Raw genomic sequence first — 24,596 nt, 5'->3', positions numbered from 1 at the left:
TAACCAGTTATCCTACATTTCACTGGTCGGCATCCAACTCGTCAGGGCTGCAGCGATGAAGCTGTTTGTCTTTGACTCTGTGTACATTTTAATATCGTGGCCTCTGGCTTGAAAGTGTTTAGAAAGAAAACTGTCTGAAAAGTGGAAATCCTCTTCCAGCTGCACTGTCTGTTCAAATGTTGTGATCCAGCTCTGATTATTATTATTTTTTTAATATATTTTCCTTCCAAGCAGCCGGACTTTCTCGTAATATTTTAAAGTCATCTTAACGATCTTTGAAAAATCAAAGTCTACTCTGTTTTAGTCTGATCTAAACGTTAACCACCACAAGAGCTCATGCTTCATTTTCTGTGTTCATTTTCTATTTTTAGTTTGTCTTGAGGCTCAGCTCAACTCACACTCAGCCTAACAGCTAAAACAAATCTTCAGAACTTCCAACCTGATGAACGAAGACTAGTTTTTAACTGTGAGGTCCTCAAAGACAGACGAGCTGAAACTAAGGACTGCATGTTTGGTTCAAAAATAAACTGGACATTCTTTCAAAGCCAAAATATGAAGCTGTTAAATAAGAGTTTTGAGTCTTTTCTGTGAGTAAAACTTTATAAACGGGCTGCATCAGTGATGAGTCCAGATTTTCTGCCAGCAGTTGTACATCAGAATTTATTTTACCACCTCCTCCATCTGTATAGATTGGCTTTAAAACCCCTGAAAACTAAACGAACATTTATTTACTGCTGTGTGAGTTGAGGTCAGCTAAGAGTTTTGGTTTGTGTTTCTGTCTAAATGATTCTCCTGCATGTCATCTGTTGGGAGTCACTCATCGATAACTTCTAATCAATAACTTCTAATCATTAACTTGTTGTTTTATTGTACTTATTTTCTGTCATTTTTCTTCCTCTCATTCCTTTCCATCTCTCAGCTCCTCCTGCTCCCAAACGCTTACGTTTTCTCCGCAGTAAAAGTCAAGACAAGCTCCTCCCCTCCTCTTCCTCCACTTCCTCCTCTTCCCGTCCCTCCCTCTCTCTCACCAGACGCCTGCGGTTTTGGTCTTCTTCTGACATCGCAGCTGAAGTCCTCAGCAGCTCGTCAGTCTCTGCCAATGGAGTTTTCTAAAATCCCCTATCCTCTTCATCATCACCACCATCACATCAAACCCTCATCACAAAACACACACACACACACACAAGCAGCTGCATGTTTCTGGACAGTTTTAATAGTAAGTGGTGTGTGCTTTCTGTGTGAACGTCCTCGTCCTACCTTCACGCTCCCTCAGTGTTTTGAACTCAGCGGCGCCTGAAGAAAAGCTTAGACTGCAGAAAACACGACCCGTTTGCTACACGAAGCTTCGCCGCAGCTTCCTCTGGTCGCCACAGTAACCTCACTGCCGTTTCAAACCCGTTTGCTGCTGCAGCACCCTCCTCCTCATGATGCTTCATCACGTCAAACAAAACCTGCTGTTTTTAACAGATCAACAATTTAACTTAGCGTTTTTATTTAAATAAAGAATGCAAAAGGAACACGCCTGAGGAAACAACCTGTTTACACCTGATCAGATCTTTGTTCCAGTCTCAGATTCACTCACTGCCCATCAGTTTCATTTTATACTAAAATTTTAGTTTCACATTCTACAACTTATTTATGTATTAACCAATTTTTAACAATCAAATCCCATTGAGATCACTTTAGAAAAGAGGCCCCGGGCCTGCAGGCAGCCTAACATGCATGTTTTTGGACTGTGGGAGAAAACCCTCGCAAACAAAGAGAACATGCAAACTCCACGCAGAAAGACCCCAGGTCCAACCCAGGGATTGAACCCAGGACCTTCTTGCTGTGAGGCAACAGTGCTAACCACTAAGCCATCATGCTGCCCACTTCATCTCACTCCAAAAATGTAAAATGTTTCTGAATCCTTCATCTAAAATCAGCAGCCATCTCCCACAGTTCAGTGCAGAGCTGATGACCACATCATGCTGTAAACCACTTCTCAAACTACTACATGCACGTTTGGTGTTTAAGATGCAGCCTGACTCAATAAGTCAGACAACGTTCAGTTTCTGCCGGTTTGGTTTTCAGAGGAAATTGTAAATAGAACAATGTCATAAAAACAAATACTTTAAGAACAACAGCAGATTTCTTAACGCTCTGCTTTGCTTCCGTGGTAACTAATGCCAGTCCCAGTGTTTCTGGACCGTCACCCTCTGTGCTTCCCTTCACTGCTTGCACCGCGGTCACATCGTGACACAGCGTTCCTTTAAAGCTTTCTGATTGGTCCACAGGACTGACAGACCGGGGCCGGGGCGTTAATCGAGGCAGCAATGAGAGCATCAACGGAGAAGACGGACAAGGTGATTAATATTTTATACCCTGAGTTACAGGATGTTCAAATGTTATTTAATTTGTTGGTATAAAGAAGCTAAAACTGGATTGTAATAAAAATAAAATTAGCAAAACTGTAGCTGAAAGCTAATTGGAGCAAATCCAAGCACACTGTTCCTGACTGAGCTGAACGTTTTGATATGAGTGGGGAAAAAAGCACAAAATATGCAAAGTAGTTCACAGAAACTTTACAGGAGATGCTGAACAGGAAAACATTTTAAATGACTGAATACACAGCTGATAAAATATTTTAATTACTTTTTTTTGTTTTTTGCTCCAGCTCTGACTCAAAGGAACCGCCTGAACTCCACGCCGAACCATCAGCCATCTTCACTGGGTCAGACCAACAGCTCCAGGCTGGGACAGAACCGCAGGCCCAGAGGTAGATCAACCTTTTCATACGGTTCCATCTCAAACTAAAGCAGAACGTGACCGCTTTCATGACGGAGCAATAAACTTCCAGGACTGTTTGATGAAGACCCTCGCCACGTCTCCTCAGACTCAGTTTTTGGTTCCCATGGCAACACAGGAGGCCGGCCCGGCTCGGCGGACTACAGCCACAACACCTCGAGCTCCAACTCACCCGTCACCTGCAGAGGTGTGTATGTGATTAAAGATGAAGACTGGTACTGATCACAGATCGATCAGACAGGGATCAATAACTAAACCAGTTTCTGTTGTTCAGACGCATCGAACCGTCAGCCTCGATCTGCCAGCCTCTCCAGTGATGACGTCATGGGTCCCAGCCAATCACTGTCGCGTAGCTCTACGCTTCCGTATGACCACGCCCCCCAGAGAGCCCAACCTCAGAGAGGAGGCGGAGTCAGGACTAGAACGCGACCATCTTCTCCTGGGAGTGAGATGGTGACACTGGAGGAGTTTCTACAGGAGAGCAACCTGCAGTCTCCTCCTGTGGTGAGAAAGATCTCCAGATATAAATATTTTAAATTATTTCAACTGTAAATAGCATGGGGTAATCTGGTGAGATAGAGCAAACTGTAACTGGAGTTTATTGAATTAAAAATTTACAAAAACATTATTAGGTTTATTACAGATTAAATTTTTATGAAAAACTTTATTCTGGTTTTCTCTGCAGCTCTCGACAGAAAGCACCAACGACTTGTTGACTGACTATTTCACTCGAAGCCCCGCCCCCTCGGCTTTAACTGGTAGAGATCAAATTACCCCAACCAGCTACGTCACCCCCACGGTCCAGTCGTCGAATCAGAGGCCGGGTCAAAGCGTGAAGCCTTCCCCTCGCCAGCCCGTTGGCCAGTCACCCGCCTCGAGCCAGCCTGACGCTCAGAGAACCGGCCAGTCACTGAGCAGGGCCTTCAGCCTGGCCTCCGCTGATTTGCTGCGTTCAAATGGACCAGACAGTTACCGTGGAAACGAGGGATCTCCCTCTCAAGATGCGGTGGTTCGGCGACAAGGGGGAGGGGCCAACACCCGCGAGCGACCACTGTCTGCTAGATATGGAGCTTCAGACGGCAACTTCCTGAACGCACCCATCCATCAGTCGACGTCCCTGAACCTGCAGACAGAGAGGTACGCTGAGAGGGTCAGGGCCGCCGCCTCCCGGAATGGCCACCGTGGAGAGGTCGCCATGGTTACCCCCGTCAGGGCCGCACGACCTGAAAAAGCCTCGGATCATAGAGAGGGGGAGGGGCTGTCAGGAGACCCCTCCCAGTCTAACAAAGACGGAGACAGAGTCCGGGGCAGCTCGGTGGAGCGACCCAAGAGCACGCCGGCTTCACCCGACCCAAACAACGACCCGCAAACGGTGTGGTACGAGTACGGCTGCGTCTAAACGCTGGGGCTCACGTCTGAGTGGGCTGTGTCTAAAGACTGGAACAAAGATGCTGCTGCTTCAAGACTTTCTCTCAAAACAAATCTAAAGAGGGTGCAGTCTGTGGTTTGGCTTGGTCTAAATCCTGGAGAGCAACAGCAGCTGCTAAAACAGGAGCTGTCAGTCACACCGACGTGACACGCCTGCAGTTTGTCCACAGACATCTCCACCTGAACATGACGGGCGCTCTGCAGGTTCTCTGATCCAGCACGACTTCATGCAAAAATCACTGAAGAATCTTTAAAGACTCGTTTCAAATTTAGCTGTAAATTAAAACTTTTATTAGATTTTAATCCGCAGTTGGAGGACTCAAGGTTAATACGTGAGGAACATCAAAGAAAGTGCACGTTTTTGTGCACGAGAACACTAAAGCTTGTCCGGTCTATGACCCGGAACCTCAGTGTTTACCAGCGGTTCTGCACACACACAAGACAGCAGTGGCTGAATGTATCATGTTTCTTTTATTTTTACTGTCAGGAACAAACACTGGAAAAGCCGCCAGGAGGAGAGAACCAGGAGCGCGAGGAGGAGGTGGTGAGTGGACTGAGGAGGAGGGGGGCACCTCCTGCTTAATTACAGTTCTCTCTCCGTGTTTAGCCTCTGTCCCAGCATGCAACACTCTGACACTTTACGGGAAACGTTGCTCCAGCCGAGCCAACATTAGTTTCACACATGCACACTGGACCTGGGCCCTGGTCCCTCAGGGGGGGAAGGGGGGGCAGGTTCACAAACCATCGAGCTGGACTTCATTCACAAACACGACAAGGGGAACCACGGCGTTCGGGTCGGGAGCTGCTGCGCACCAACTGATCCAGAAACACGACCGAGAGGAGAGCCTCAAACACTCGAGTGTGTGGAGTTGGTTCTGATGGACCTCCATTCAGTTTATCCGTTTCAGAACTTCCTGATGCATGCTCAGTAATCCAGGTAGAAAAATCTAGTTTTGGGGCCGGGGTAAGAAAACCGAACAATCCCAACTTCAACCTGTTAGTTCTTCTGTCTAAACATCAACTAGTGTTAGAAAATGTTCGATTATTGGTGCTCCTCTTTTTCCTTTTTAACACAAACATCCACCAAAGAAAACTCAAGAGTGACTGTTTTTGGTTCTGATGATCGGATGTTGAGGCTCGTCATGTGATCCCTTGTTCTGCTTCAAGTCCAATATCTTAAAAACGTATTTACAGAAGCACTGATGACAGATTAGAAAACTTCTGATTTACAAACGCAGACTTAACATAAATGCTGTATTTTCCGCCCTATAAGTCGCGGGTTTTTGTATAATTTACACGCCCTGCCACTTAAATGCCGAAGCAACGTATTTAAGTTTTTTCTTCCACGTTTATAAACCAATTTTTGGCTGCGATATGATCGTTTTCATTCATTCTGACTGAAAATATTAAACTCTACCATTACAGCCGCTAGATGGCTCTCGAGTGGTATAGCATGCCGTTGTGTCATGTAATAAGTAAAAGTGGCTATTAATGACGCAGTCGGCTTGCCATACCTGCCACCTTCGTTCTGCTCTCTTGGAGCAATTGTCAAACCAGTTTCATTTCGCTGCGCCGCCCTGGTGAAATGCAGCTAATTTGACCATTGAAGTTCATTTATGAAGTAAAAGTTCAACTGAGACACCTTTACTATAAAGTCGAGCAAACAAATAATTGTTTTTAACTGTCAACCTTGTTAAAGTCCTCCCGTGCATGCTCCCGCAGCCGCCATTTGGCAGCCAATCGATTTGTGGCACAACACCGGCCCACATTTCTGGGTTGTCAGAGGTGACGCATAATAGATGCGACGTATACGGTGAAGTGGTGTATTTATGGATTTTTCCACTTTATTAGACATATTTGGACTGATGCGACTTATAGGATGGTGCGACGTGTACGGCGGAAAATACGGTAGCCATAAACATTGGCTAAAACAACAACTTGCTAAATTAAAGTTGTAAACGACTTGCGACTGCATGCCTGCGTTTGTTTATCTTGGAAAATGGACTGGAAATGAATCGACAACGGTGACGTCCGTTGAAGAGTCATTTAGCATCGAGAAGCTAACAACGTTAGTGTATTTGTACATATTGATGCTCAGGTTTGAGTAAAGTATGCAGATTAAAGTGCTTTGTTTACACTGAGTGCGTACCTGTATTTCAGATGAGAATCTGGAAAACTACTGGAGTAAAATATTTCAAGCTGCACCGTTTCTTAAAGTTCAAGTTGACCTTTTTATTTATTCGATTTCATAGTTTATTAATGGTCAGATTCGCTCAAACGCGTTGAATAAATAAATAAAAATCTGATTTCTTTGCATAAGACTGGAAGACAGAACAGCAGCACAAAGGTTTACAACCGTCTGAACGTTTGCTCCGTCACCTTTCAGTCGAGTCTGACGGCAGCTCAACTTCGGCTACAGACAATAAAAGCTGCTAAATAATGCAGCAGCTGCGTCGGGTTTCATAGGTCAGCGGTTCAGATCCTGTTCGGGTCTGAAGCCTCTCGACTACAAGAACCTTCTGTAGCCAACGAGCGTCCGAGTAATCAAAAATATCAAAGCTGTACTATTACCCACAAAGATCCAAAGCAACAGATCAGAGTCCTGACATTTCAACAAATCCAGAAGCTTCACTTTTCATCGGTTCTCTAATTTACAGAAGACGAGACGTTTTACCACTGGAAGAAAAAATAAATGATGAAAACGCAAGCGGTTGTTTTTTGTTTGTTTGTTTGTTTTTAATAAAACATCCCACCAACATGTAAACGCTGACGATGATGCAACACTGGACGGCTGAAGACGACAGCCGACTGATTATTTCTGCACATTTTGAACAAAATGTCATGAATATGCAACAAATAAGTTATTTCCTGTAACTTTTGTACATTTTTAGATTTTTTTTTTTTTTTAAATAACTTTTTGAATGTTAGGACTTTTTATATAAAATGTTGAACTTGAAAATGGAAAGAAAAAAAAAATCCTGTCAGCTGGTCCAAACTGGTTTCAGTTGTGTTTTTAGTTTATTTTATTTTGAGAAGGCTTTAAGTAGTCATGAAGGTTAGCAGGTGAAGTCTGTCGGGTTTCTGTTTGTGGAAGAAAATCCTGCGTATTTCTCCACTCGTTTCTGCTCACCTGACCACTCGAACCTTTTCTGTGTGAAAACACGAACTCTGCTGCGACGCCAGAAGACGGACGTCGCTCGTGTTTCTGCTGGAACTGAAGCTGCTGCTGATTTGATGTGAAAACTGCTGAAAAACTGACAAAGTTATGAGTTTGATTCTGCAGAGATTCAAAATAAAACCTCTAAACCTAAACAGCCTCTTCGAGTCTTTAAGTTTAGACATAATTTAACGCGTTCAGACGATGTTCTGGTCTGATCTTAACATTTGAGATACAAGTTGTGGACGACTCTCAGCTACTGCCACCAAATTTTTCTCATTAAGAGATAAAACCGTTTTTTGTGTTAAAGTTGATTTAACTGGTGTGCATCGAATCGACTAAAAAATTAATCCGTTGTAGACGTATAACTTTATGAGAGTTTCAATCTCCCCAGTGTTTGAGACATTTTGCTAACAGACAATAAAAATGCTGCTTTGACTTTCGACAATGGGTAATTATATATATATATATATATACGTTCTTTTAAAAAAAAAAACTGAAGTTATTGATGCAACGTGACGCTTTGTTTAGGTCAAACTAAAACCATCCTTTCTGTGCAAACAGGAAGTAAAGGTTTTAGTTCAAGCCAAATGTGATGCCAGGGTGGAAAGACATCAGCAATGACCTGATGAATTCAGAAGGGGTCAAAGGTTATTTCCAAAATATTTACTGTCAATCTCGCCCACAGAGTTGTAGCCGTGTGGTCAGATGACTCAGCTACAACCCCAAAAATGACGACCCGAGTTTAAAAACTGCATAATTTGGGACAAAATATAAATGTACAAAATTGTTTACATCAATTTTAAAAAAAATAGGCTGTAGTATTACTGTGAAGTTTAAAACTAAATCAACTATTAGTGTGAAAATAATGATTAGGTCAAAATGTAATTGTGACTCGTTTTTAATAATGAAATAAATCAAGCCTTAATTTTTTATCACGTTGCCATATTTTTTTAGAACATCTTGCGTAGTTTTCAGTTCGATATATTGACCTGCAACATGTTGAAATTTGTCCTAAAATGTGTTAAATGTTAAATTTTCTGTCTAATTTATCTGGAACTGGTGGCTAGCAGCACAAAGAGATGAATAGTTCCTTTACTTTGTTGTTTGGGTTTTCTAAGACATTTTATTTGTATGAACATGGACAGAAAAACTAAAACAAGTCTTGTGTTTATGAATCTTATTCTTCTTCGTAAAGTTTTTGATCGAAGCAGGCCCGAGAGCCAGTTGCTTAATGAAATTAATTAATCCAACAAAAACTGTGTCAGAAAGATGAAACTAAAGATTCTGCAGAATAAAGATTTGTCAGAAATAGCAGCAGTTGTAAAAGGAGTGCCCTGAGGGGTCCGGTACCGGACTGCATCCTTCAGGACCAGCTGGGTCCAAGTCTGCAGGTTCTGTTCTGTGAGAGTAAAGAGTTCACATCTGAATAAAGAAGAAACAACTAAAACACTTCTTGCTTCAGTTCACTTTTAAAGATGGCCCCCACGGCTAATTTGAGCCAACACACTTTAACTGAGTCAACTTTACAGACACAGAGCGGGAGTTTGAGGTGGTAGTAGCTGAGAGTCCTCCTCATTCTGGGAGTGAGCTACTTCTAATACTCGAAAACTGGGGCGTGAGAGGCGGCGGGCGACAAGCATTCCTCCAAGAGTGCCAGGCCTTTAATGGCCGCGTTGGACCGGTTCGGGCTGAGATGCGCGCGCGGGCAGGACCGCCTCCCCGGATGTGCGCGAGGCGCGGAGACGCAGAGGAGGCGCTCACTTTGACGCAGCTTGTCGGAGCGGAAAGAGCCGGCAAGTCTTCACCCGAACTCAGTCCTCTGTGGACCCGGGAGGTTCTGGACGGGTACCGAGCTCTGGGATTCTCCTGCTCCGAGGCAGCAGCTGGAGTTCTGATCAGGTTTGGGTATTGATCCGAGTGGACTTTGCTGCAGGTGCAGGTGCAGGTGAGGGGTCTGCACCAGCATCAGGCTGCAGAGGAGGACTGTTGTCATGGTGATCTGCAGTGGGAGCACATGATGGAGGAGTCGAGCAGACTGAGGTTTCTGTCAGGGTGAGTGGACCAGGAGCTGGTGCTGGTTCCGTTTTCAGATCAGGTGAGGACTGAAGGGTCCGTTTAGCTCCATGACTCTGACTTTTGTCTTTCAGGGAATAAAAACTTTCTGGTGGTTCCCAGAATAAAAAATAAAAAAAACTTAATGGAAACTCTGAGAAATGAGTTCAGGTGAAGGTCCAGCTTGTAGGACCTCCAGTGGTTGTGGAGGCATTTTTGGCCCACTCTTCTGTGCATCGCTCCGTTCATTGAGGTTTCTGTTCACCTCAATTTGGACTGACCCATCAAGATGGCCGCCACAGCCAACTGGCCATGTCAAACACAGAAATGGGTAAAATGCTACTGGTTTTACAGATTTTGAGCTAACTTTGGTGTGGTAGTAGCTGAGCACAACCTCTTTTTTTAAAACCTTGGCATCAATGTTTGAGTCGACATTGTTAGTAAAATATTAAGTCCTGCTCATTTTTGAGCCATCCTTTGGTTGATTTGCTGCCATTTGTCTCTAGAACCCAACAGAGGAATTCACGGTCCTCTCAGTGACTGAAACATGCCCACATCATGAACCCTCCACCTCCGTGCTCACGCTGTTTTCCAAATGTGCTGCCGTGCATTGTGGGTAAACCTCTTCTTTGGTCTGGTCCTGAACTTTGTTTTGTTGAAACAACTTTTTTCCAGCTGCAGCTGAAAACTTTTACAAAAGTCAGTTTCATTAATACTATTTAGTTTTAGAGTAAAAATATTTGTACAGAAGATTTTTGTGTAAAAAAATTTTTATCCACTCATTTTGGCGTTTGATCCGACAGTTCTGGATTGGTTCTCAACACACTTTAAGGTGTAAAAACCAAAGCTAGCGTTTAAATTTAAAGTAAAATTAAACAAAATCCAGAAACGCTGCTAACCTCCTTAATTCTATTTAATAACTCTATTTTCTCATCTTTCCTTCTTGTTTATGATTATTAGTTAATGTCATAGTTATTAATTAAAACTTGGTCATAATTGAAGATAATGTTCTTTTTGGATAAACTCAAAAGGGAGGGATAGAGGGATAGATGATAAAAAGTTTAAAAAGCCGTATCATTGAGTAAAGATTAATATCCAGGGGTGTTCCTAAACAGAACACTATGGGGGCACCAGCCCTCCTTATGATACCTCTTCCTTGGTAACAGGTTAAATTTAGCTCGTTAGGTCGGGGCGTCCATGTAATAATAAAAAAATGGTTCTGCTGCCACTAGAGGAGTGGAAATTAAACGATTACAACGAATTTAACATTAAAATTAAATATATTACAAAATTTCCAAAATAATTTAAATATTTAACATTTTTAATAAGTTTGTTGCCCTGGACTGGAAAAAATCAGAAAGAAATTTATTTTAAAACAAGAACACTGTTGCCAAAATCAGTTTATTTAGAAAATGAGGCAGAACATGAGTAAACATTTATTTTTATGATCGCATCTATAAAACTTCATGTCACTGGGCTCTGACTGTTGGCAACAAGTTGCTAACGTCATTAACGCGAGGGTTTCCAACGTGTCTCAAAAACTTTGCGAGGGTTCTCAAACTTATTACAAATTCATTCTTAAAATAAATAAATAAATAAAACTTACACGACAAAATATCCCAACATACAGTGTTTGTGGGTTTCTGGAACCCGTCTCAAGTTACCATGAGACAGAAATTTAAATAATCTGTAATAAATAAGCAAAATCTGCAGTAATGTTTTGTTACCAACTGAAAAATGTAATTTTAAACAGCTATTGCAGCTTTGAACTTATAACTTATTATAAGTATATATAACTTATTATTTTTAACTTATTTAGCCATTTGTTCATTTTGCTTACTGATATGCTGGTGCTTGGTATATATCTTGGATCTTTATTTACTGTTTCTTTTTACACTTTATATTTTTGCTATTGTTGGATGTAACTGGGACCCCGTGTACACAATTTTGTTCCATCTCATGTACCACGTGATGCGAATGACAGTAAAGAACCTTGATATATGATTTATACATAGGAGTCACCAGCAGTTTAATTTAAAATGAAGGTCAAAGCACCTCAGAGTGTCAAAATAAATCCGAGACTTGACGTTCTACTGAAGGAAATGTTCAAATCGTTCAAACCAGTTCTCTAGCTGAAGCATATCTGACAACTCACAGAGTATTTGTCTCATGCTTGGCCCAGATCCTTTGAGCACCCTTTTTTAATCTGAGTACAGTCTTTCTTTGGGTCCTGGCCCAGACTCTGGGCCCCAGTTGGACGGAGTGCTGTGGCCCTTTGTGGTCCATGAAAGGGCCACCTCAGCTCTCTGTAGATGTTTGCAGGAAGGCAGACCAGCCAACCCAAGAGTGCAGCGTCAGAAACGATTCGTGCAAAGTTTAGCTTAGCAAGTTGTGACGAGCATAAAGAAAGTATCGTCAGGGTTCCTGGAGAGTTGTTCTTTGGCAGAGATCTGCAGTTTTTCAGAACATTTAGAGAGTCACTGCTCTAGAGTCTGAGCCATAGCTGCTCCTCCATCAGGCTCACAAAGACATAGTGTTCATTAAGACTTTTTGGACCACCTAGAAATGTCCTGTTGGACCGCAGCGCCGAATCTCTTGAACAACTTGCTCATGTGCTCCTTAAAGTAGTGATGACACCGAGGGTTCAAGAAAACAGAGGGACTTATGGTGGCTCTGTCTGATGAGTCGTCCCAGGAGGCCTTCACGTATTCTTGAATCTGATTCAGTTTTTGTGTGGACAACAGCATTTGAACCAGTGGTGGAGATTAAGTAAAAGTACAAATAAACAGACAAAAATGTACTCTAGTAAAAGTAGAAGTACCACATTAACGGTTTTACTTAAGTAAAAGTAAGTCGGTACTTACTTTTAAAAATACTTAAAGTATTAAAAGTAAAAGTACTTGCTGAATGGAGTACCTAATACAGTGGTCTACAATATCATTAAGTGTACCTACCGTATGTATATTTTCTGTAATACATTAATAGTGTTGAGCCATTTTAATGAACAATGCTGCAGATAATACATGTTTTTATTGTGTTTACTCTGTGACACACTTGGACTTGGGATTCTGTGAATTTCAGGGATGACATGCAGAGTTAAATGCCATTAAGCAAAATAAGAAAGAGGAATGATTATACCTTTAAAAGTTTTTATTTAACACAAAGCAAAACCAATGTGTCATTTTAACAGCAGTAAACACATTTAAGTAAAAGTTGTCTGACAGAAAAAAGGAGCATCAGACCTGACAAAAGAACAGACTCTGATCATTTCAACTCCAGTTTGTCATCAACTCTAGTTAAAATACTGTCTAGTCGACCTTGTAATGGGTCAATAGTGAACAATATTTTAACTTCCTGACACCATTTTTCAAAACTTGGAACCAGAGTGTCGAGACATTTGGAGACATCTCTTGTCTCCTAACATCATGAACTGACACGTTTTAATATTGCAGCAAGAATTTCTTGTTCAAGTTCAGAAGAAGTTGGTTTTCAAAGATTGGTGAGTCCAATCTGGCTCTTTTGGGAAAGAGAATCTGTCCTGATGTACTGAATAGTCTTTCAATTATATTTCAATAATCTTTCAATAATCTTTCAATAAGGCCATGGGTGGCTTGTATCTTCGGGCTGACTCTTCGCGGTGGAATCAATTCTATGTGTGTTAGCGGTGCTGTCCAGCTCTTCTTGAAGGTGGATCTAACGTTACCTGACCACTTTACAGTGATTCAATGAACCAACTCCTCTCTCTCCATTGGTTACTTTCAAACAAATAAAAACAAAACAACAAATAACAAATAAACAAACAAATAAACAAATAAAACAAATAAACAACAAATAAACAACAAATTAAAAAAAAAAAAAAAAATGCAACGTGAATGTAACTTGTAACGCAACGCATTATAGAAATGTAGTGTAGTAGATAGTACACTTAATGTAAAATGCAGTGGAGTAAAATTCAAAAGTACCCACGTTTAACTCTACTTAAGTAAAGTGCAGATACATGAAAAATGTACTTAAGTACAGTAATGAAGTACTTGTACTTAGTTACATCCCACCTGATTTTAACAGCTAACTTCTGTCCTCATCTTGTAAATTAGGCGTCTCTACTGGTAAAACACCAATCATATTATATTTTTTATATATATATATTTAAATCAGCTCTAAAAATAGTATTAAAAGGAAACCCACTCTACAGGAAATATAACCACACAGTTTCGTTCTCTGATGGGTTTTTTCTTTATGTTGCAGTGATGAAAGATCATGCTTGCATAAACAGACTTGTTGCACTCTTCCCTTCAGAACTTCCTTTTTTGTGGCCCATGGTCCTGGTTCAGTGCACGACAGGTTACAACATCAGAAGTGCAAGACCCACCAAACAGACACTCAATACTGACAGGCACCACTGTTTGCAAATCAAAAACAAACAAACAAACTCGAGGCCTAAAGTTCCTGATTGAAGTCTTTCCAGTCCCAAATGTACTTGGGTTCTTTGAAACAGTGAATTTTCTTGTAGGACTAGTTTGGGTTCCTGGTTAAGGTTTTTGGGCTTCAATAGGAATCCTGGAAAACCACTGATAAGGAACTGAATCTCACAAGGGTCTGTTGGTTGCTGCAAGTTTCAGAAGCAATGAGATGATAAAGAAACCTTAAAAAAGTAGTTTACCTCTGTACCAATAATCCCTGCAATTTCACTGAAGCCCCCGAGACTTGGAGCTCCAGTAGGATTCGTTATTGAAGGACGATGCACAGGTGCAAGTTGGCGACACGTTGAACTTAAGAGAACATTGATGCTGGTTCTGCGAACATTTGAAGAGAAGTGGTTTATGGCATGAAAAAAAGTGGTTAGCACCTCTAACATTGAGCTTAAATGTTTGTTCCATTCTACAGCATTTTAAACAAAAAATAAGTGCTTAACGTGAAGCGGACCGCCAATTAACAAACGCTGGGCTTCGTTTTCTGCATCAAACTGAGCTATGAGGTGAAGCTCAATCAGGGAAACGTGCAAACTGCAGATAACTGAGAACTTTCATCTCAGCGGTACAATTTGTCAGGTATTACGACCAAGACGCATCATTCCAGAGGAGTAACCAGTCAGTAAGTCAGCCAGAAAGATTTTATCGACTGTAGAAGAAGTGATACGGAGGAAGCTCGATGCTGCAGAAGTTACAAACCTGATGTAGCTGACAGAAATGTAAAGTTCATATTGAAAGGTGTGGAAGAATGACTCAACTTTACAAAATTCAAGAACATTTTTGCAAATTAACAAGAAAATGTAAATTATATTAACATATATGTTATTAATAACAGTTTTATTAGGAAACTATTAGTAGTCAACAACTCTAACTTAATGGGAATGTCTGCATAGTTAAAGTACATTCCTGGCTACATTACATTATATAACTAATTATTCCTTCCTGCCTAAGATTTAAACAGAAATCACACACGATCAGGGCTTGATTTGAGCTGGATTCTGCCGGAACAGGATCCAGGAACTCTCTTATTTTGACAGGGTGCGTTCCGGTAACTATTAAAGTTATAAACAAATTTGACTGCCTTGAAAGAATAAAACCTATATTGGATATGCATTCTGAAAATAATTACATAAACACTAATTTTAAACATAACAGCCACTTACGAGCTTCCTAATATCAAATAAAAGCTGCTCCTTCAAGTAAGCATTTCCGCTTCTACCTTTAAAAAACCCTATGCCCCTAAAAGTACAGTCATGGGCAATTTAATTAAAAACACAAAAATATAGTTAAACAGCACAACTAAACTGCAAATCAGTTTTACAGTTTAATTGGGTCATTAATAAAATGTTGATTATTTATTAAAAATACAAGAGACATGTTTGATGGGTAATCATGTTACGCACATCACGAATCAAAACAACAGCACCAATTAATGGAAATAACAGTGATCAAAATGTTGAAAAGACAGTCCAATGTACTTTCATAAAAATAAAAAATAAAGTCTTCTAATTGTGCAACTAAACAACCGAGGATTGAAGCACATGAAGGCAGTGGTAAAGGAGATGCTGGAGCAGGTGCGATGATGCTTGAGAGAAGCGGAGCGTGCTCTATTCACACAAGGAGAGCTGTTGGTCAGGCTACTTCTTGTCGCTCTCTAAAATAGTTATTGAATCAAGTGTTTACAAATGTAGGTAAACGTAGATGTTTAACAACCTGGTAAAATACACCAGAATGCAGGAAATGGAATCTACTTTATCCTAAATTTTCTGGGGGACACCCAGAACCCCCACTATTTGCGTTCCAGCATTGTTTGGTTTACAAATTCATCACTGCACGCGATCCGATTAGAGTATGAGTTGTGGCTATTGTGTCAAATTTTATCTCAACATCTGTAAAAATAACTGAGCTAAAGCCATTTTTGTGTTTCCTGAGATCTGTTAACCGTGGCGGCCACCTTGAACCAGGATGACTAAGAGTTAATCATGCGTAGACGTGCATCTGATGAATACATTGAGCGTTTCTGTAAAATTTACCTAGTGATTCATGACATATTTTGCTAACACGTCAGACGGATGAACACTCGCTTGTATGTTCACAGACATTAAATAATTATTTGGAGCTGACCAATCCTGTGATGCTCTCATCTGTTTTAACTTGTTAGAGGAATAAGGATCCCAGACGAGCCCTCCCAACCTTCCGTGTTCAATTGTTTTAAGAATTTGTGATGCTAAATCAAGTCCTTTGTGGAGGAGTAGACAAATCATTAATCAGGGGAGGGGGTGAATTATTCATCATAATTAGACATTCTTTAGCTCTTTCGCCTCATTTCCCAAACATTACGTCTAATTTGATCACCGACTGGTTCGTTCACATCAGTAATTATGAGATGAGTTGTTGATTTGTTCAGGTAATAAACGTCCACACGTGGCAGACAGACGCGCACGGCTTCCATTGTCGTTAAAATCACGAGTCGAACGTGACGCGCCGATGTGAAGTTAGTGCCGTGTCTGTAGCTCTGATCATCGGTACGCACAGAAGATGGATCACATCTGCTGAGGAGCGCATTCTGCACTGCAGCAAACCATAAATCCAAAGCAAACCTGAGATGGAAACAGATTTATAACCTGCAGGAAAAACAATATTTCTCAAGAGGACGGGATCAGAGTTGGGAAGCAATTTTCATAATTTAGTTGGGCTTTTCTAAGTGACGTTCATGAAGTAATGACAAGGCCGTTAAGTTAAAAAGGCCAAATTGATAAAAGATAATTACTCATAATCTGTGTGGTTCATCCAAAACATGGTTTGCAGTGAACGGCATTCGTCGCAGGAATCTTTTCTCTGAATTAGGGAGTTTTCTGGGATTGGGTCCAAAGAAAGCACAAAGACTATTTAGGTTTTCTACAACATCTGCATACGAATATCAAATATGTCTGACTTCAACTTGAAGACGACGCCTTTAAAGGAGACTCCCATCAAAGTTAAACTGGATTAATAGATCACTTCAAGGGGATTGGGAATATTTGATCTAAAAAGGTATCGGTATATAAAAAAAAGATAACTTTTCTAAAATATGAAATTTGTAAATCTTTAACAGATTAAAAACTAGGTTAAAAAGTTCTTGATTATTTTACAAATTCAGGGAGAAAATCAACAAAATGTTCTCATAATAGATTTATATTTAGGATTTTATAATAAACAAGATCCATCCCCCCCAAAAAAAAAAGTCTACAACTGACAAATGCATCTAAAAAAATTGAATTTGAAATGATTCATAAAAAAAAAAAAAAAATCAGAATAAGGGTCTTAAAAGGTTTAAACGTTTTAATTAATCTTTGTTTCCTCCAAATGCAAAAAATAATCTCGTGTCTTCAAAATGTGCAAATAAAGCAAATATTTAGTCTCGTGCGTCTCATGAGTTGACTTATTTTCTATCGAATCTCAGGTGACATTACGAAACCAGTTTAAAATAGTTCATAAGAGCTACTTGCATAGTTTTTAAAAATCTGGCAAGTGAAATTAAACGACAATGTTTCAAAACATAAAAGGGAAATTAATTCATATCGATAAAAAAGTCATTTCTGGACATGTAATCAACACCATAGTAACATCAAGTGTGGACAACTTGATTCAAGATGGCTGCTACGATAAGCTTTTAATGAAAAAAATGCTGTTTTAGAAATATTGTGCTGAAATTTGGTGCGTTAGTAGCCAAAACTCATACCTAAAATTATCTGAAAGCTACCTGATCGCTCCGAACTGGTTTTAAATACCTTGCCCTTGACTAATCAAGTCAGCCCTGCCCGATTGTTAGCAAAATATCTTGATTTGAACTACAGGTTGGGTTTTAATAATAAAGTCATTTCAATAAGACCACCACAGCTCATCAACTTTAGCCAACACAACAACGGCTACACTTTTGTCAAATATACCAATACTGAGATAAAAATCAAAGTGGTAGTAACTGAGAGTCATCCTCAACAAGTACTTTGAGCATTTACAACTTTTGGCCAGAATGTCTCTTCTAACAAGATGATCTTAGTTTAAAATTATGGTAAAAATAAATAAATGAAAAAGGTTATGTGCATTTCTTCAAGTATTCAGAGGCCTTTAATGTTTATCAGACGTTTGTGTTTTTAAATCAAATTTGACACGAGGTCTTTGCAAACCAGAACACCTTCCTTGCAAGTAGGACGCAGCATCTGAAGATGAGGCTTCGGCGTCGGCTCTCTCCGCGCACGCTAACTCGTGCGCTCCTCCCGCAGGCTGGCTGCTCGTCATCAGGGCGTGAGCTGGAACTGCACTAAACTTAACATGAATCATAGCAGGATCAGGACAGATGACCTCATGAAGTCATCGTGATGTTGGGCTCGCCGCAGACAAACCACATCACATCTAAGGCTGAAGAAAAAACAACAGCGGGGACGTTGTACAACTTCCCATTCCGACAGCGTAATGACTAACACTGCGTGGGAATAGTTAAACATCCCGTTTCCAATGATAATTTACTGATATACCTTTAATATCCTCAATTATATAAGCCACAGAGATTATGGCTGAGATGTGACTGATTAATATCAGACCAAGGTGCTGAATCAAACGAAGACTTCTTAATTTGCAATTTGCTGCTGTTGCCATGGTTACTGCTGCCAGATCAGCGATCAAGCAAAAGCAACGGCATTCCAGCTGCCCCAGGGAAATTTAGTATTGACCATCAGGTCATTTGTTAACTAGCAGGGGTCTGTGGCCACGTTTAAAGCATGTCTTTGGCCATTAGTGGTCAGGATCATGTTACACAGTGTAATTAATCATTTTCCTCCCAATTTAAAGTCCAGTTCAAGGCTATTTTGTAAATAAAGCAAATAGGCTTCATCAGTCAAGGAAACACACAACAAAACTGTGTTTCCTCGACTGATGAAGCCTTCCGGATCGAAGGCGAAACGTTTCAGCACAAAAAAAGAAACTGTCCAGATGACCTGACTGAAAAATGTTGTATTTAGGTTTTAGTTTCACATCAACAGTTTTTAAATTTTATTTATTTAGTGGGTAAAAACCTCAAATTATCTGCTACTCATTTTAACATCGTGAACGAATTAATAAGTTTCAGTCCATATTTAAAAATCTTGATTAAACAAACAAAAATGTAATTACCACGCGCTGCATAAAGGCAAAGGCTAGTGATAATGTTTTTGTCCATCTGTTTGTCTGCAGTGTTAGCAAAATATACCATACTTCGTAAACCGCTGGACAGAATTGACTGAAACTCTTAGTAAATAAACAATAGATAAAACAGATAAACATGACTGACTTTGGAGTCAACCCTTTTCAAGATGGTCGCCACAGCTGAGCAACCTTAACTAACAAAAAGATGTCAGTCAATTTTACAGATTAAGCGGTAGCTGAGAGTCATTCCAAACAGGCACTTAGAGCACTACATTGTGCTGTATTTTTATTCAAAACTTTGTAATTGTTTGTCAACTCTGTTCTTCTGTTAGCAAAATATCTTGCGAACCACTGGATGAATTTTGATTAAATGTTTCCTGTTTTTCACAGAAGAAACTGGACTTCTAGAAGATGGAGGGCAAGTTTTGGACCAGATGAGACTCATCACGAAGAGCTGCGTCAAAGGATCTGAGTGTTTTTCATAGATTCGTGGGCTCAGGATGAAGTAGCCCGATGGCGTCCAACATGTCTGAGGAGGACATGATAAACTGCACCATCAGCCACGAAATCCACCAGTACGTCTTTTCGTTTGTCTACATCCTGGTCCTGTTGGTAAGTGTGCGTGGCTCTTTAAAGTCTGAGAACTGTAAAATCGTGTAAACCACTGAGGTCAGAGTGAGAAAGCCCAGCGTCATTCTGCATCAATGCAGCCATGACGCTTCAAGTAAAGCTCTGTGCAGAGAGCAGCATGCAAATCTGCGATCGAGTTTACAACTTCTTCAGTAATCATTATCGCCTGCCAAGGAATGGTGGGCTTTTATTGTTTGAGCACCTCAAGGGACAATGTTTGCATCAAACAGGTTTTATATTCTGTATTGTTAAGACGTTGTTACTGGTTGCTGCAGGTTATGCAGAAGTCATTTGAGCCTGTTTCCCCTGCAGACTAAGCAGCTGGATGGTGAGGCTGATAACCCATTAGTTGGACCTAAAACTCAGCCAGACCGAATCACTCTTCCAAAGAAACAAATTTAGAGTTTATGTTGGACAACTCCAGATTCTCCAGTGCTTCACTGTGGGTTTTATCCAATTAGGTTACAACAAACCTCTAACTGGGATTTAAAAGGTGGTTTAGTTCATTTGACTGCTTTAGGGCGGCTGTGACTGAGTGGTTAGAGCAGTGGTCCTTCAGTGTGAGGGTTGGGGGTTCGATTCCACCAGCAGTCACATGCCGAAGTGTCCTTGGGCAAGACACTGAACCCTTCATTGCCTCCAATGTGTGTCCCATTGGTGTATGAATGATCTAAAGCTCTGATTAATCTTAGAGATCTAGTAGAGAGCTGTATGAATGGGTAAACGAGGGCACAGATTGTGTTGTAAAGAGTTTTGAGTATCTTGATATGATAGAAAGGCGCTATACAAGTACAGTCCATTTACCATCTTCTTTGACAGAGCCTTTTCTGATCTGAGACTTTCTATAAATAAAAATCCCCTGCGTCAATCCTGGTTTTCCATTTCCTATTAGACAGAGTGTGGTGAGTTTCACTGCAGAGCTCGGTGCTCTGCAACCATCATAGCGGTCATGATATCGTGTTTCTGGGGGTTTTTCACCACATCAGACTGCAGAGATCTGTAGGAAACCTGAAGCCCGGTCAGGTTTATAGCAGATGAACGATGCCTGCAGGAGTCGATCAAATCTACTGAATCAACCTGAGTGACGCCCGAACGCTGTTTTATTAGAAATCAGACGAGACGCTTCAGTTGCATGTTGGAACCTGAAAGTGTTTCCTCAAACTTTACAATTATTTAAAAGTTTTCACTAAAGAATGGCTGATTTTTAGCTGTTCCTTTTAATTTTACAGTATTAATAAATGTATATAAAAAGTAAGTAAAAAATACTGGAATATTGTCTAAAATGGAAACAAATTTCTGCCCTAAATAAGTCAGATATGAAGCTTACTGTCGCTGTAAAGTCCTGCTCTTTGAACATTCTTGTTGGGGATGTGCATATTTAAATTGCTCCTCTTTGATTAAAGGTCGGCGTTCCCTCCAACCTGTACTCACTGTACCACGCCGCTCTGCAGCTGAAGCAGAAGAACGAGCTGGGAGTTTATCTGATGAACCTCACAGTGTCAGATCTCTTGTACCAGGCTTCCTTACCGCTCTGGCTGCAGTACATCTTCCAGGTAACAAGTCACTTTTATAATCAAAAACAAATTATCACAGTTTGTGGCACATATTCTCATATGGTAAAAGCTGGTTTGATGAGAAAAAATGCCCATCAAAATTTAAAATACAATCAAAATGGATTAGTTTTGTATTGGTGGTCATTAGAACTTGGTGTCCAATCCTGATCCTGCATGTTTTAGATGTCTGCTCTTCAGCAGGTCTTCAAATTCTGTAGAAGCCACTCATTTATTGAAATCAGGTGAAAGCAACGAAGACTGTGGCCCATGAGGACCAGGATTGGACGCCACTTGTCTTGGTCAAAGAAACTTGACCTCTCTTCATATGACAGAGATGAAACCAGCTCTGTTGGATGGTTTGGAGACGGTGGCATTGACCAAACAGACGAGAAAGAACTGGAAGAGGCAGAGCTGAAGATGTGAAGGTTCTCCCTGGGAGCGACAAAGATAACGACAAAGGCTAAAGAAGCGATGCATGTTTTGGATGCAGTTAGAGAGGACATGGAGGTAGTTGGAGTGAGTGAGATGGAGAATGACTTGCAGCATCCCCAGAAGAAGGAACTGCCGGAGAAGGAAGAGGAAGAAGAAGGTTGTCAGTGCGTGTATCAGTGAATCACACACTTGCTGTCTGACTTCACGGACGTTTCTCGTTTCAGGACGACGATTGGCGACACAGGGAATGGTTGTGTCAGCTGTGTGGTTTCCTGCTCTACGAGAACATTTACATCAGCATCGGCTTTCTGTGCTGCATCAGTCTGGATCGCTACCTGGCTGTGGTCCATCCTCTGAGGTACATATCAGACTTTGGACTGACTCTGACAAATCAGTACAGAAGGACATGTGTAGTCCTCTCAATGAGGACAATATTTTTTAAGGCCTAATTCAACAACTTATAATAAACCTTATCATAGTTTTTATCAAAAATTTTCCCGATTTTCTGAAGACGTAGTTTTATTTTTATTTTTTTCCCACTCAGTTTCCGTCTTTTTACCTGGACATTTTCAGAGGAAAGTTTTCAACTCTGACCTTTGAATCATTTAGACATTAAAAGGCTCCAAACTCAAGGAATGAAGCAGGGTTGTAAACACAACAAAGAACCAGTTTCAATTGGATCTTCAAGCTTTTTGTTACCCAGCACAAAAACACAATTTGTTTCCATTTCTTCAGCTGGATCAATGAAAACTCCGTAGAGTGTGACTCAGATACACAACGTTTGTGCACATGAAGTCAGGGCTTTTCTTTTCCTGTGTCCAGGTTTGCGGCTCTGCGCTCGATGACGGCAGCCTGGCTCGTCAGCGCCATTATCTGGCTGAAGGAGATAGCAGTGGGCGCAGTTTTCTTTCACCACAAGGAGCTGAGCAGAGACAAGACGAACCAGTCTGTGTGCTTTGAGCACTACCCCATGCGCTCGTGGGAATATTCAATCAACTACTATCGATTCGTTGTTGGCTTCTTGTTCCCGCTGGCCATCCTGTCGGTATGTCCGTTTTACAACCATCTTTGGCTCAGACAGTAAAAACCTAAAGATATGTCACTTGATTTTAGGATAAGTACCCCCAGCATGATTTTAGAAGACACAACTTTGTGTTTTGTTTAAACATAGTGTGAACTTTCTTCGTTCAATTCTTCATCCACATTTGGAGACGTCAGGCGGGCAAAGCAAAGCTCAGTTCTTGACGTCTTCTTCTGGGGCGATCAAGAACAATGACGTCGAGCCAACATGACGTTGTGTTTGTAGGTTAAATCTGAGTTTTGATTTGAAAAGGGGTGGATCAGTTGAACCTTTCTGTTTTCTGCTGGAGCAGATCAGCTACCTGTGCGTCCTTCGCGCGGTGGGTCGGAGCGCCGGAACTCAGCCGGATCAGAAGACGAGGATCAGACAGCTCGTCAGCAGCACCATACTCATCTTCCTCGTCTGTTTCTCGCCGTACCACATCTTCCTGCTGGTCCGCACGCTGCTGGAGCGGGACTGTGCTTTTATAGAAGGTACCATTTGACTTCAAGGATGTCACGACTGAAAATGGAAGATGGCTACAGCTGAACAACTCGGGTTATTGTTTTCCAGGAATATTTAACTACTATCACCTGTCGCTGATGCTGACCACCCTGAACTGTGTGGCCGACCCGGCGCTCTACTGCTTTGTCAGTGAGAGCGCCCGCCGCGGCCTCTACAGAGCCATCGTCCGGCCCATCACCAGGATACTCTGCTGCTGCTGTCGCCGTGGGAACGCCAGCCCTATAAACCCAGCCAATGACTCCCACGAGGTGGCCACCACCGACGAGAACAACGGCCACCCGACCGTGACGCTGCTCACCCACACCAGCACACAGAACAACGTGAAAACAGACTCCAAAAACACGACCTTAACCACACTGGCCGACGAGAAAACCATGATACCGTTAACGGTTCGAAACAACACGAACGCACATGACAAACATGGGGACGTCAACGGGAAGTTGGGGTGCGTGATCGCTGTCGAGGAGCAGAAACAAATGACAGAGAGGACAGAAGAAAATAATAAACACATCTCCTGAAGGTACAGGACCAATCAGGCTGAGGCTGCAGAGCGACAGAACAAAGACGACCAACGAATGACCTGGTCTGTTTACATCAACATGATGCATGTTTAATCCTGCTGCTGCCCTTGGGTCAAAATGACCCATGAGGCCTCCGTGTTAAAACTGAAACCTCGGCTCGTTTTGACCCCAGGGCAGCAGGAGGGTTAAATCTACGAGGTGAACTCTGATCGGATGAGTTAAAGGTCTGTTTACATTTTCTCTGTCCAAACGTCACATTTCAACAGGAAGTGGTAATTAAAAACATCTGATGTGGTAACTTTAGTATAAAGGTAGAAAATAAAGGGTTAAATGTTGTGAGCAGAGAAGAAAAACAGCAAAATGTTCAACATTAAAATTTAGAAACAATTTTTTTAAAATAATTAAATTATGTTTTCTTATTCTGTTTTGTTATATTTTTACTAAAACTTTTTTTATGTATTCTAATTTATTTTGTATTTCTGTTGTATTCTTTGTGTTCTGCTTAGTCATGTATTTTTTTTGTTTCCTTGGTGTTTGTCACCTCAGGGCCACCATACTTTACACTCAGATACAAACTCTCAAAAACAGGATATTTTCCATCCCTGTAAAAGTACTCAACAATAACTTGAGAACAATCAACAAAAAGTGCATTTACAAAAAGTGCATTTAAAAAAATAAAAACCAAAGTTGAACGAGATCTCAACTTAAGAAGAGAGCCAGCTGCTTCATTTTTAGTCTGAAAAGAATAAAACTTTTTAAAAACGCTCAATTTGAGCTTTGTTTTAGTTGTGCTGTGATTTAAAATTGACTGATGTTTTT

The 24,596-nt window shown here is 41.0% G+C and overlaps 2 protein-coding genes across 2 annotated transcripts in view; both read left to right on the top strand.

Annotated features, from left to right (window-relative positions):
- ccdc88c (coiled-coil domain containing 88C) overlaps nucleotides 1-4,250 on the top strand; it is a 29,260-nt gene extending 25,010 nt beyond the window's left edge. The window contains exons 27-31 of the mRNA XM_037695022.1: nucleotides 2,277-2,345; nucleotides 2,657-2,758; nucleotides 2,840-2,974; nucleotides 3,062-3,291; nucleotides 3,473-4,250. Of these exons, the coding sequence (XP_037550950.1) occupies nucleotides 2,277-2,345; nucleotides 2,657-2,758; nucleotides 2,840-2,974; nucleotides 3,062-3,291; nucleotides 3,473-4,186 (1,250 nt within the window). The 3' untranslated portion in view covers nucleotides 4,187-4,250. The remainder of the gene's footprint in view (nucleotides 1-2,276; nucleotides 2,346-2,656; nucleotides 2,759-2,839; nucleotides 2,975-3,061; nucleotides 3,292-3,472) is intronic.
- Nucleotides 4,251-19,569: 15,319 nt separating this feature from the next.
- On the top strand, nucleotides 19,570-23,774 carry LOC119427417 (ovarian cancer G-protein coupled receptor 1). The gene is made up of 6 exons (XM_037695023.1): nucleotides 19,570-19,668; nucleotides 21,090-21,239; nucleotides 21,896-22,029; nucleotides 22,494-22,716; nucleotides 23,045-23,225; nucleotides 23,305-23,774. The coding sequence occupies exons 1-6, from the start codon at nucleotides 19,570-19,572 to the stop codon at nucleotides 23,772-23,774; spliced, it is 1,257 nt and encodes a 418-aa protein (XP_037550951.1).
- The last annotated feature ends 822 nt before the right edge of the window (nucleotides 23,775-24,596 follow it).

Source organism: Nematolebias whitei, chromosome 21 (genome assembly GCF_014905685.2).
Source record: "Nematolebias whitei isolate Nwh7 chromosome 21, NemWhi1, whole genome shotgun sequence".
NCBI lineage: Eukaryota > Metazoa > Chordata > Actinopteri > Cyprinodontiformes > Rivulidae > Nematolebias > Nematolebias whitei.
Note: the sequence above shows the minus strand (reverse complement) of the source record. Positions and strands in the feature narration are given on the sequence as shown.